Below are 13,850 nucleotides of genomic sequence, written 5' to 3'. Positions count from 1 at the left end.
TAGGATAATATTTTGTATGTACCAACAGACAGACACTAGAATAAGAAACTCTGGGCTTATAAACATAAACATATAAAGACATACCATATTCACTGGAATACAAGACAGCCCTGAATTTAAGACCTCTCTCCAATAATTAGATTCTGCACACAGAAAATTTATAAATGTATTATAATTTTCCATGTATGGAATCTAATTATTAAAGGATCTTAAATTCATCCCCCTTCTACTGCAGGCAGTGGGGGGGAGAGGTGAGGACAACGGTAGTAATGGAGAAGGCAGTGGGGGGACCGACAGGTGTGGAGCATGTGATAGGACAGGTAGTGGGGAAGCAATAGTGGGCAAGCAGTGAGGCGGCGGGAGGACAGGCAGCTTTCCCCTTGTTGCCCAGGCTTACCTCCCCTTGTACTTGCTTGCAGCAGCCTCAGGCCAATGATCTCTGCACCCTCCGCTCCCACAAACCCCTTCACACCGCTTCTGCCTCCTGCAGCCTCAGGTCCTCATCCCCACTTCCTCCCACCCCAAAGTCTCTACCTCCCACCTGACTGCCCCCCTTCTTGCTCTGTGCTGGCAGGGTTCATCTTAGCTGCAGCCTGGGATACCAAGCAAGGCTTCAGCTCAGCCCCATAGTCGTGTGTGGAGGCGGCACTCCTGCTACAAGGCCAAACAAAGACAGAACCTGCCAGTCAGGAGCAAAGGTAAGGAGGAGCGTGGCAGAGGGGGAGAAGCAGTATGGAGGGGAGATTGGTGCAGCAGGGTCTTGAGGCTGCAGGAAAGGGTAGCAGGGGTTGCCGAGGCAGCAGGCGGCAGCTGCAGCTATGGCTCCAGTTCCAGCTCCAACCTGGGGTTGAGGCTTGAACCACTGCTGCTGCCTGCCCCTTTGCCACTTCATACTCCAACGTAACAAGAGAGGATGGTATATAAAGCTGAAAGTATATTTATACCACACTGAATACATAAAACTGAAAATACACTACTGTCACTTGTACTACAATGTAGTGCATGTTAATGAATAACATTATTCTATCTAAAGATGATTTCGTCCCATTGCCATGCACATTAACTTTATAATAAAATAGTGGATCCACAGCAAACTATCAGATGAAATTACTTACCTATAATAACAGTTGTTCTCCAAAGCTAAACATCCTATATAGATCCACTCTAATTCCAGTGTCTCCCAAATGCAAATACTACTAGAACTCTCCAAGATTCTGAAATAGCTCCTTCCTCCACTCAAGATAAAAGTGGTAGCTTTGGATTTCAATCTAAGGAATCTGAAAATTCATCCTGTTGCTTGCTAGGAAGTTGTCTTGGAAGTCAACATATATTATCCAGTTACATATCAAGTGCTAAGCTCGTCTATGTTTGAAAGGCTGGTTGAAAAGCAATGTCTGAGTAGTACACTGTAGGAAGGAACTAACCAGAACTTCTGGGGCCTGTAATGCAAGGCAATCACAGTACAGACATTTTACTGCCCTTTCATTCAGTCCAGTGTGTGCTCCTTCCTAGCATTCAGTCAGTTCAACTAACTGGTATGCAGGAAAGATGAGCCAGCTGCCAGCTACTCTATCCTAACCATCAGTGGTGCCAATGGAAATGCAGCATTTGCTCTATTTAAATTCTACACTGTATCTGCAGAGGCACAAAAGGTAAAGGCTTCTCCCTTGCCCAGCTCTATTGAATAGACATAATTCAGTCATGAGAAGTTTCATGCACAGAATCGGACACCACAAGAGAGGCTCAATATCTTAACAGTACATGTCGTGAAAATGCGCTACCCTGGATGCAATAACTGTAGTGAAGGCATCAATTCTACTTCCCCCTGTGCTAATACAGGGTCTTCATAAAGTCGTTATGCACTTTTAAACTGAGGTTGTGCACAAGGACTTTATGAAGACCCTGTACTAATTTGCCCCATTTAGTTGTTCATTCCAAGACACATTTTCCTCTTTGAGTAAGACTACTTTAGCTTGAACAGAATCTAGCAGAAGTTAATAACTGGATCTGTTAAGTAACAATTAGAGAGATAGGATCACCCATTCTCTAACCTACTCTCAATACAACACCCTGTACTATTTCCCTTTTTTTTTAAGCTTTGCAGTACCAATGGTGGGTGAAGTATGCAGCTCGCACCCAAAGGTGACACATTAAAGTAGGAAGAGATAAGTAAGCAGACATTTTGTAATAAATACTGATGGAAAATACACAGCAAACAGACGGGACAAAGAAAAACAAGGAAAACTACTGACATTTTGCTATGTTGACAGTGTGTGGGGCAACTTAAACCAAGGCACTGAAGTTGTGTGTATAGTGCAAGGCAATGCCATGTGAATGGATGCCACAATGGCACTTCATGTATTAGCTCCCAAACCAGATGCCTGTTAGTGCCAGCACTGTGCACAGGCTTGTGGGAGCTGTAAGAGCAGTCTGTACACACTACTGCACCAGACCAGCTATAATGCTTCTAGTTGAGGAGATATATACAGAGCTAGCATGGCATCTCAATATGGCACTGCCTTACACTATACTCTGAGGTGTAGGCATGTGGGCTTAAGATTCAGCTTTCAGTGTTCATGTTATAAGCCTCTGTATCACCAGAAATCAGTCAGTACTACCCTGAAAATAGACTAGCATGAATTCAGCTTATTACAAACGTTGAATCCATTTTATTTACATGGTAAAAAAGCAATGCATGTTGCAGGGCATTCTTCTGTTGTCTGTCCACAGCCTTGTGGTAAGCTACACAGGAGACTCAGCTTTAAAAACAAGTAAATATATTCACTGCCAAGAGACCAAAAGATGAAATGAAAAGTTCCCAATCCAGCCAAAACAGAAGTCGTGTAAAACACATACATTTTAATACGAACTCCCTTGGAATTGTATTTTACTAACCCTTATGTGAATTGATGGTTTTATCCACATATAGCCAAAAAGAGTTCCATAGCTCTCATGTAGTATAATCCATACAACTATGCATAAAAATCCAGTTCTTCAAAAGATCTCACACTGTATTCTCAACATAGTAAAAACTTATTTAAGTATGTATTTCAGACATACCACAAAGATGAACACGTGAAACGAGACATCATGACACACACACACATATTTTCTAATGACACAGAGCTCATATAACAAATTAAGAGAAAAGTTCTATTCTAAGAAGTATCGTAATGTGCTCTCAAAGAAAATACTTAGCTTAAAGCTCCTTCTTACTAGGAAACAGAAGCTTACCCCAAGGCATGCTGAGCACCTGCAACCTCTTACTGAAGTCATTTACAGGTGAGGTTTTCAGCACCTCCCAGTCAGGCCCTTAGCTCCTAGCAAAAGCTACATAAAGAAATATGTACAGCTATAAGAATGAATTAGCTAATAACAGGCAATGCTCCAGAGTGTAGTAAGAAATACTTCACCTAGATTTATATTACTACTCCTTGGATCAAAGACTTTACTTTTTAAAAAGCAGATACCTGCGGTCCATCTCTGGCTTCATAGAAGTCACCCACTCCTATTTTTGCACTGAAGCTGAAATTGTCCCTTGAGATATCCATTATTCCATTTCTGCTGAGATACTGAAAAAATCACATATTTTTCCACTTCAGGTTTTAAATAATTACAACCCAGCTTTGATGTACAGCTAACTTTGGAAGTCAAATGGTTTGCATATTCTATCAAGGAGATATGCATTTACAGAAGGTCAAATTAGAAACAGGGTATAAGATACATTAGCTTCATATCACAGGACATTTTCTATCAAAGAACTATATTTGAGAAAGAAATGTACTTTTATTGTAAGCATGCTTAATAGCATCTGAGAACATCTAAATTAATACAAAAATGTACCTTTATTACTTCAGGATACTGTCTTAGTTTCTTTCCACATGGTGCATAATACGCTACTTCTCCCTGAAGACGACCACCGAAGCTTCTTATTCGCGTTTCTCTTTGCCAGCTACAGCAATAGTAAATATAGTTGTATATTAAGAAACATTTATTTCTTGAACTATACATATCAACTTAAAGTACAAACTCAAGTGCTTAAAGTTTGGGGTCAGGAAATGTGACCAGGCAAAAATATCGAGTCTGTGTATAACATCCAAGACCAAATGTTGTATTAGGTTTAACTGCCATCTACAAGTTTACACATCTTAATATTACAGAAACCCAGGCAGTTTCTGGGAAAGTGATACGTGCTCTATTTTTACTCATAAATCATCAAAAGATTAAGTACAAAACTATTATCAGACAATAAAAATCTCCAACTAACCTGAAACAACAACATTTGAGGCATACTATACATAAGTGGCGGGACTTTCAAAGGAACTAAAAACTATCACTGAAAGTCAGAGAGAACTGAGTACCAAAAATCCCACGACAAACTCTACCATGAGGTTTTTTTTTTTTTTGAACAAGGCCTTTTCAGGATATAAACACATGTTATGAACAGCTTACCAAATTTAAGTAAATATATAACATACCCATATTCTAAAGGAATACGCAACTCTCGTTCATCTGTTACCCTTCGCCTTTTTGAAGTACCTAACATAGAAATTATTGATTAACACTAAAAATCATACAAAGAAAAAGATATTTAGAAACTTACGCTATGTGAAAACACATTTGGCATTACTTAGATCTTCCAAACCAGACAAGCAAGCATCTTATATTTCATCAAATAGACTAAAAGCATCAAGTGACTAAAGATTATTTGCACTCTGTACAAAAAAGCACAGAAGGCTTTTTTAAGTGATTGGCTACTCTGCCTGATGACATGATGGATGTAAAATAACCTTGGATGCCAGACTGATGGATCTCAGTAGGCAGTAAGAGATATACATGTCAGAGAAAAAAAAATCATATGCTGCTCATCAATGCCACATACAAACTACATACAGACTTAGTACAAACTAAGTACTGACACCCCATTTTTTTTTTTACAAGTTGTGTTATGATTTAAATAATGGGTCAGCTCATCAGCTTCCTGAAGAATAAAATTAACTCATATTAATCTGAATCAGGTTATTTGTAAGCTTTGAGAAATCCTTTAAAAATGTAAAATAAGCCTGTCTCTAAGTGGAAGAAAAATCCAATAAAATAGACCATTTAAAAGTTATTTGCATTAATAGCACAGCAAACAACTTCTGTGCAACTCCACTCTAAACATTAGAATAAACTAATTTATTTTCACACAAAATAAGCAGCATTTTGCTAATTCAGGGTAGCAATCAGGAGACTCATTGTAATAAATACTGAATATTATGAAAATGCTAGTAAGTAAATGACCATAAAATATAAAAGAAGATATATCACCAAGTGTACTTTTTATATATTTTGGAAATTATAGCTTCAATTATATAAAATACTTTATAAACATATTAGATGATTGTGTCTTGTAAAAATAATTCAACTTTTCTACTTAACTCAGTACAGTCAATATATTTGTTGATAATCAGAAAGCTCTTACTGCAGATTGTAAAGTGTGTGGATTTGAAAAGTTTTAGTATATCATAATAACAGAAATTGAAATAAAAGAATATGTAATTATCTCTTACACAGCAGATGTCATCATTTGAGATAAGCAGCATGTAAAGATCATTTTAGAGATGGAAAAACAGAGGCACAGAGAAGTGAATGACTTGCCCAATGTTACCCAGAATACCAGTGGCAAAGTTTGGAACAGAACAAAGCTCCCAAGTTTCATCTGGGTGCTATCTCCATTAGGTCTCACTGGCTCCCTTAATGCTTTTATAGAGTAATGGCATCCCTTAACTCATATCCCTTATGCTCCGAATAAAAATGTCATGAACAGACTAGTCCTGATCACCTGCGACTCTGACTAACTTCATGGAAGTTACAGGTGGTCAATACCTCTAAGGATCAGGAAAACAAAAGGAATATTACTGTCCAAATGCAACACTATCTTTTAAGGCTATTACTACCTTACTTATAGTTTCTAAATATATTCAGAAGGCACACTTCTCAGACACTATATTTTGTCATATAAAAAGGCATTCAAATACCACAGTGTGTACTTGGAGTAAGTGTAGAAGGTGGTGTCCCAAGAAAAACTGGTGACTGGGATTCAGGACATAAGGCAGCAGGAGCAGAGCTAGGAGTCTTTGCTACTTGGAGATTAAGTGGTGTAGAGTGAGCTGTGAGATTGATGGAAGAGCTTTTCACAGAGGAAGTAGCTTTATTCAGCTTCACTGCAGTTTTTTCTCCCTCAGTATCAGTATCTGATTCATCTTGATCTTTATCATCCTCATCATCCTCATCTTCAGACCCTTCAGTATCAGATTCTGAATTACTGTCAGACTCTGTAAGAAATTTGTAACAAATGCAGGTTACAACTGGACAATCAACTGGACATTAAAGCTTGTATATTTTAAGATCTTGACATGCTAACTGTTCAAAGGTCTGTTGATATATATCCAACTATTTTTAAAGTATACCCATTAGAATCAGTGCAACAGCATCAGTAATTTACTCAGTCTTCATCATAATTGGAACCATAATGGAACAAAGCAACTCTATGTGATAATTCATAGCAGATTTGGAGGTTTTCTTGCACTACAAGATGGGAGAACTATCAAAGCTGTGGGAAATACATTTCTTTACACAAAGTTGAGAATACAAGCTTTAATTTTTTTATTAAAAAAACAACCGTCTACCTGATTGGCTGTCATCTGAATCATCATCATCATCATCCTCATCTTCATCGTCATCATCATCGTCATCATCATCATCTTCATCATTTGAATCATCAGAGTCTTTACTGCTAGGAATGTCTGAATCTGTTCCTCTAAATTGTTCCACTAAAGATTTTGCAGAATGAAGGCGATGTTGTGTTTTTACTGCTGTAACCGTATTATTGCTGACAGCTTTTTCCTTTCCTGGACCAGGTAACAGAGGAGAGGTAGAGGGCATAACTGGTGTCCGGTTACCAGACGTTTTTTTACCACACGTACTTAAATTTACTGGTGACGAAAATGAAGTACTACTTGAAGTAGCTATACTTTCATTTATCTTGGGCTGGGATTTGGATTTGGTGGTAAGTGCTAAAGGAGCTTCCTGGATGACACTTTGAATTACTCCATTGGGTTGGTGATTACCTAAAAGTGCATTTGTCAAGAATGGATTTGAATGGTTGTTTTCTAAAGGTGTGTGTTTTGGATGAGCTGGTGAACTAGAGGTTGGTTTCGGACTTGACAAAGCTGTGATAACCTTCTTCAGGTTCTTGGATGATTCTTGTTGCTTCTTTAACTGTGCTGCTGGGAATGTCTGTTTGTACTGTTCCTGAAGAAAGAATAAAGAGAATAAAATTAAAAAGTGCACCCAGCCAGACAACTTACATTTATTCAGCCATTAGCATCTGTATCCACAAAAAGTATTTTTAGAATGTAGAAGGGCAGCTACCAATTAGCTGGACAGATGAGATGTTCTCCCAACATTTTTTCAGAATTAATAAAGTAAATAAATATGGTCCACCCAGGGATTCAAGAGACTACACTGATGTGAGCAGCAATGCAAACTTCTGAACATGCTGCTCCAGCTTAGATGCACCCTTACCTGATGAAATCATAAACAGAAATCAAGCAAATGGTTGGTGAAAAAAAATCACCAAAGGAAAAAAACCCCATAAGACATGACGCACCTGACAAACTATTTGCTATGCTTTTGTGGCAATATATAAAAAGTCCTTTTTTTCTTATACAAACACAATAAATCACTCTAGTGGAAGCAAATCAAATATTAGGTAATTCATACATGTTACTCAGTAGGACACATGAAACATTAAATCCAAAACAAAAACAGTACAAAATAACAGGATATTTAAACAAAATAGCTTGAATAGCAAAATTTGTCATAGGAATCAATGAGAATGTGTGAACCAGGGAGATTACACAAGTGTCATGCTAGAAATCAGGTTCTAGGTCTGTTCATCAGTAGTGACTTAAAAGAGTTCAGGAGAAACATAATTATACCAGTTACAGGGAATGAGACAGCTCTTGAACTCATTCAACAGCAATCCTTTCAGACTAACAAACTCCAAAGGGAATCATGTTCAATCCATTTTAACCAGCATCCTTAAAAAGTGCAAAGTAGAATTTCCAAAGTGCAAGCAGAATTAATACTGTATACTGTATTAATTCTCAGGGCTCTTCAAAGAAATGGAGGCCATGTTAGAAGCACAAACTTACTGTTCCTGGGATAAGCATCTCAAATATGCTCCAGACAGGTTGCTTCCTGAACCAGAAGCCACCTCCACGGCTAATTAGCATGGGGCTGCTAACTGGCACTCTCACTCACCCATACTAATTAGCCAACCTTAAACTCTGTGTGAAGGTGGCTAGAATGCTTCTAGTTCAGCAGACAGCCTGTGTGGAAGCAGCAAAGTATATCTGAGCACACTGTTTCGTTAGATGCATATACGTGGCCAGAGAGTATCTTGCTTTCCATTAAGGGTGTGTGAAATGGGCCATATTAGATTCAGATTCGGCCTGAATCATGGCCAGTGATTTGATTCATTGATTCGGATCGCTGTCCCCAATTCGATTCAACCGAATCTGAATCTGAAGATTCGATGCTGATTCGGAGAATCAGCGAGTCAGCCATAGACACAGCTTTAAATACTTTTTCTACATGCCTCCAGGTACCCGGTGTGGCTCATGAATACTGCGATGCTGGGCCAGATGATGCATCCCACAGGAGTGCAGAGCTCCCACCCATGTGCTTGGCAGCAAACCCAGAAGTGGATTGGAAGTACTTCTGGTCCATTTCCGGGTCTGCCACTGAGCATGTGGGACACTCCATCCACCCCAGAATCACAGCATTCACGAGCCGCCTGCTACCTTGAGGTATGTAGAAAAAACATTTAAATATGCATCTATGTCTGAATCTCCAAATCTTCCCGATTCAATTCAGAGAGATTAAAGGGTCTCTTGATTCAATTCAGAGATTCAACCACCAAATTCAGCTGAATCTCTGCTGAATTGAACCAGGGACTGAAGCTTCGCACAGCTCTACTTTCCATAAAGGAAAATCGTCACTGACTGTACATAAACAGGAATGCACCAATGCATGGTGGTTAATTTTTTTGGGGAAATAAAGTGATTATTTTTAAATTAATTTAAATATATATATATTTTTACAACTAAACCAAGTTGAAATCATAAGAGTATACATTAAATAAAAATACTCAAACAAATCATGTTTGCTAAGAGAATCAGACCACTAAACAGGTGGAAAGTCACTGGCTCAGCACTTAGATCTAAGTTTGTTGAAGTGTTAAATCCTCTTCTGATGTCTTGACAGGAGAGAATATTTTCTTCATTTTAATTTATTCAACTATTTCAGATCAACGGCTACCTCTTTCAAAATTCAGAAAACAAACAACCACGAACTGGAAAAAGAGGAAAGCTGATTTTCTTCTTTTCTTCTATGAATGAGATGCAAAGGGTCACTTAGGTCCACAATTCTAAATAATGTTTTGATTAATTTTCTTTTCCCTGATGTGGCCAATACATTTCAAGTAGTTTTATTCAATGAATATAAACAATTTTAAAATGTTGTTTTTATACACTTTAATTTAGTTCCTTTTCCCATCCAAACGCAGTTTGACATAAACCATTAATAAAAATACGCAATCATACTGAATAAATAAAATGTCTTACACAATTCTTGAACCCAAATGAGAATCTGAACATGTAAGTATTAAGATATATAAATGCTTAAATAAATATGTATGGATCCACCATACTCTCCTGGCAAAATCAGGTACCAAACTTGAAATAAAGGTTATATTTAGGTAGTCAGTATGTTAAAGAGTTTCCAACCAGTAAGAATCTACTTTTCTAAAGGAAAAAAACTGAACGTATAAGGGCAAAACAAGATTAAAATCAAGGTTGCCAACTTCCTGATTTAAATCATGATCAAAATCAGTGATTTAAATCTTTTTTGAATATATTCTACCCATCCTGCACTACTTAGGAACTATGTTTATATAGTAGATATGGAATTGTTAATATAAATTTAACACATTTGACAAGCCACGAGAAGCAACAGAAAAAGTGCTCAGGCAGACAGGACAGGAGGACATGTTCGAATGTGGTACATTAATTTTTAGCCACTCCATTTCCTTAATAACAACTACATGACAACAATCTTTTTTTCTTTTCTTTGTCACCATGTAAAATAATAAAGAGAAGTTTATAAATTTCATAATCCAACATGCTGAAGCCCTTCCAGATGCATTATGATCTGACTTTAACTTATCCTATTGTCTCTAGGTATTACAGGGCTTACTGTACCCAAGATCCCCTGTACTGAGACACCAAGATAGAAGATATGAAACACTCCTCACTTTTCAGTGTTGACCAAACCTTAAAGACAACTTAAAACACAAATTTTATGATTTTTTTAAATTTTAATCTTGTCTTCCTTTCCCAGATCAGAATTTCAAAGACTTACTGGACACCCAAGTTTTTGTATTTTTTCTATTTTCTGAGAGTCCTTGGATGCAAAAATCCAACCTGATCACTAAAAAGTACAGACTACTTCCAAAATCCTCATTAATCTAGGAACAATGATTTGAGAGGCCATTCATGCTCCTAAATGATAACATGCTGTGCTACACCCCTGTGCTGCTGGCTTAATGCTGTATTATTTAGTTGCTCACACAAGAAGGCTCATCAGAGTCAGTGGGTACTTGTGGAATTTAGGGCCAGTTTTTTCTTTTTGGGGGGGGGGGAGGGGAGGAAGGAGGGGAGTGGTTAATATTTAGAGAGTTAAGAGTTCAACTGATTTGAAATTTCCACTAGGCATCCTCCTGAATCTTCAGGCACCTAAATACCTAAATCCTTTTCAGCACATGGTCTACAGTGACTAAACATGCATGTAATCTGGCACTTTCATTAGTACTCAATACATTTCAACACATTCATAGAAGACTAATGTCTGAAAAGTATGAAAGCTACCAGTATGTTCTGAAAAACAGCTACTATGGATACATCACATACATACTGTAAATAAATGCCTTGCTTTTTTCCAAGGTAAAAAGACATTATTAATTTACACTAAGCACGTGCTCTAAATTTAAACATTTTAACTAGGACTTAAGTTTAGCCACTCTAAAAGGCAACCAAATAGCTTAGAAACTGATTGTAGAGCTCTTACTATAAACACAGCCTAATCTAACATTCACCATTCAAAAAATCCATATAATTTTTTAAGAAGCATGTCAATATTAATTCTGGTATAGTTTTAAAGTGGCAAATACAACTCTCTCCCAAGTGTTATTATTATTATCTAGATCACACTATTCAGAAAGGCTCAAAGTGGCTTACAATAAGAGATAAACAACAAAAGTAAATTCCTCAAATGACACCCCAAAACTAGAAAAATCCAGATCGTACCTTCCACTCTCGCTTCCCTGCCTGTCACCCTTAAGACCAAACCTGCTGGGAAATCTCAGCCCCCTTTCAGATTTAGATATAAGTAACTTCCTCCCACTCCCCACCCCTACAGGTATCACTTCAGTCAGATAAATTCAGGGGTTGAAAACCTAATACAGGAAGTATTGAGTTATAATTTAGTATTCATAGTAGTATATTTAGGAACCTCACAACTGTCCCGTGAGAGGAAAAGGTGCCTGGCAGATGCTCACAGGCTGTGAAGCTGTTTGTGGGACTGACATCACATCACAAGATTCCATCAGAATGATTATTTCTGTTTATTCATCCAGGAGCACGATCAAGAAAAACCTGTTATTTCGTAAGAGGCACACACCTATAGATACAGCAGCTAGGGACAGGATCGCTAAGCAAATCATTTCCACTTACCCGTTTTGATCTTACATCACTGGTCAAAGGACTAGATTCTTCAGAGGTATTTTTGTTCCCTGCTTTGAGTAGATCAGGAGAAGGAACTATAAGTTTTAAATAAGTTTCCTTTTTGGCTTGATTTACCAAAGACAAAGGTTTCACATTGGGCACCAATCCCGTAGACTGTATTACACTTGTGTGTTTGTTCACAGATTCCTCCTTTGCCTGAGAGCTTTGGAAAATAAAGGGAAGCTGCTGTGACAAAACCTGAGGCTGCTTCTGCTGGGACTGGAATGATGAGTGAGTCTGGGAATCAGACATAAGAGGTATCTGCTGGTGTGTTCTTTTTTCCTGGGACTTCTCATGTGTTTTCTGTCCATCTGCTTTCATATCTGTTACACCACTATGCATTAGCACCTGAAAAAATATATATATTTTAAGCTCTGTAGATCAAATCACGTCAATAAATATTTTGCTTATAAACTTAATGACAGATTCAAACAATATTTTGTATAAACATTAATCTATACAACTTAACTACAATTTCCATAACACAAGTTAACAATAATATTTTTAAATAACCTTACAGTATATTTAATTGCTTGATCTTTCACCTCCCAAGTCCTTTGGTTACGGGAAGTCTCAGTTTAGTATTAAAACAATGCTAAAAATCAGTTATTTTAAACTGTACTCTTGATTAGAGACTGAGCGGAACACTTGGATTTAAATCCTGCTTTACTATTGGTTACTAAGGAATGTAACTGCTACGCCAAGAAAAAAGCAACTATAAACAGAATGCAGTACCCATGGCAACATACAGTCCAACTAAACTTTTCCGCACATGAAATATTGAATCTATCTTCACTATTTTATATATTTTCTAATTACAATAAAAACATTCTTCAGGTCCAGTTTTTCCTAGGAGTTAACAAAGTTATCGGGCTTCTATTTACCTTGAGCATGCAAATCCTCCAGAAAAGCTATATAGTGCCAAGAAACACTCACATCAGGCATTACTGTTTACTTAAACAATTCAACGGAGACTGAAATCATATTTCGTCAAGAATAACAGTCAACCATAAAATCAGTAGCCAAAGTCATTGTGCAGAAATCCTACCTTGTTTTTGTTTTTATGATGTGTTTCATTCTCAGAGTCAGAATCATCTTCAGTTTCTTCACCACTTTGATCTTCTTCCTCCTCCTCTTCTTCATCTTCCTCTAGATCATCTGAGTCACTACTACTAATGCCTTCACTTGAGGTGTCTGAAGAGGAGCCTGAATCGCTGTCACTATTGCTAGAGCTTTCCACTGTTTTTTTTCTTGGTTTCTAGAGAAAAACACAATATACTTATTAATGGTTCAGGTTTAATGCATTGTATCATCCAATTTTTTAACTCTAGAGAAGTATCATCAGCAATCCTTTGGCATCTCTCTCCAGATACTCTTAGGAAATAATAAAAAGAAATTGTTTTCATGAAAATGAATAAAATCAAGATATTTCACAAGGATACGCAAGACATTTATCCAGCCTAATGTGAGAATAGGCAAAAATAACTTATTTCAAGGTCAGCATACCTGTAAAATTCACTGCGTGACTGCCAAATTCACTGCTAGAGAACTGGGTGATCACACAGAGAATGCATATGTTCTAACAAGTCTGAAAACAAAAAAGATTCCAATAGGCTTATAAAAGAACAAGATGCACTAGATCCATTATTGTCTTTCAACAGCAGAACATTCATTTGAAGAACAGTAATCTTTAAATTGAATGAAATGATACGTTATGTCTACTAATAGAGATGTTTCTAGTTTTCAAAGGAATACAGTTTATGTACTGTTACTGAGAAAGGGATAAGAATGTGCTGAAATGTTAGTATCGTATAGTATAGTATAGTATAGTATTACTTATATTCCTAGGTGTCATATTTACAATATATTGCAATGCAAGACATATTTAAAAGTAAAATATAGTATAACTTATATTTAATTCTTTTCTTGTGCATCACCATATGTTTGCATGGTATTTCC

The 13,850-nt window shown here is 37.2% G+C and overlaps 1 protein-coding gene across 22 annotated transcripts in view; it reads right to left on the bottom strand.

The window, feature by feature from the left end:
* The window catches only part of BAZ2B (bromodomain adjacent to zinc finger domain 2B), a 296,517-nt gene that overhangs the window by 89,639 nt on the left and 193,028 nt on the right, over positions 1-13,850 (bottom strand). For 17 of the 22 annotated variants that reach the window (XM_090045644.1, XM_090045643.1, XM_090045645.1 and 14 more), the window contains 7 exons: positions 12,940-13,149; positions 11,841-12,239; positions 6,672-7,296; positions 6,021-6,317; positions 4,479-4,539; positions 3,844-3,952; positions 3,471-3,572 (listed from right to left, as the gene is read on the bottom strand). In XM_090045644.1, the coding sequence (XP_089901770.1) occupies positions 3,471-3,572; positions 3,844-3,952; positions 4,479-4,539; positions 6,021-6,317; positions 6,672-7,296; positions 11,841-12,239; positions 12,940-13,149 (1,803 nt within the window). The remainder of the gene's footprint in view (positions 1-3,470; positions 3,573-3,843; positions 3,953-4,478; positions 4,540-6,020; positions 6,318-6,671; positions 7,297-11,840; positions 12,240-12,939; positions 13,150-13,850) is intronic. The other 5 variants (XM_090045650.1, XM_090045654.1, XM_090045655.1 and 2 more) reach the window with 2 other exon arrangements.

Source organism: Crocodylus siamensis, chromosome 4 (genome assembly GCF_052110815.1).
Source record: "Crocodylus siamensis isolate JL-2025a chromosome 4, ASM5211081v1, whole genome shotgun sequence".
Classification (NCBI taxonomy): Eukaryota; Metazoa; Chordata; order Crocodylia; family Crocodylidae; genus Crocodylus; species Crocodylus siamensis.
This window is presented reverse-complemented; position numbering and strand designations above follow the sequence as displayed.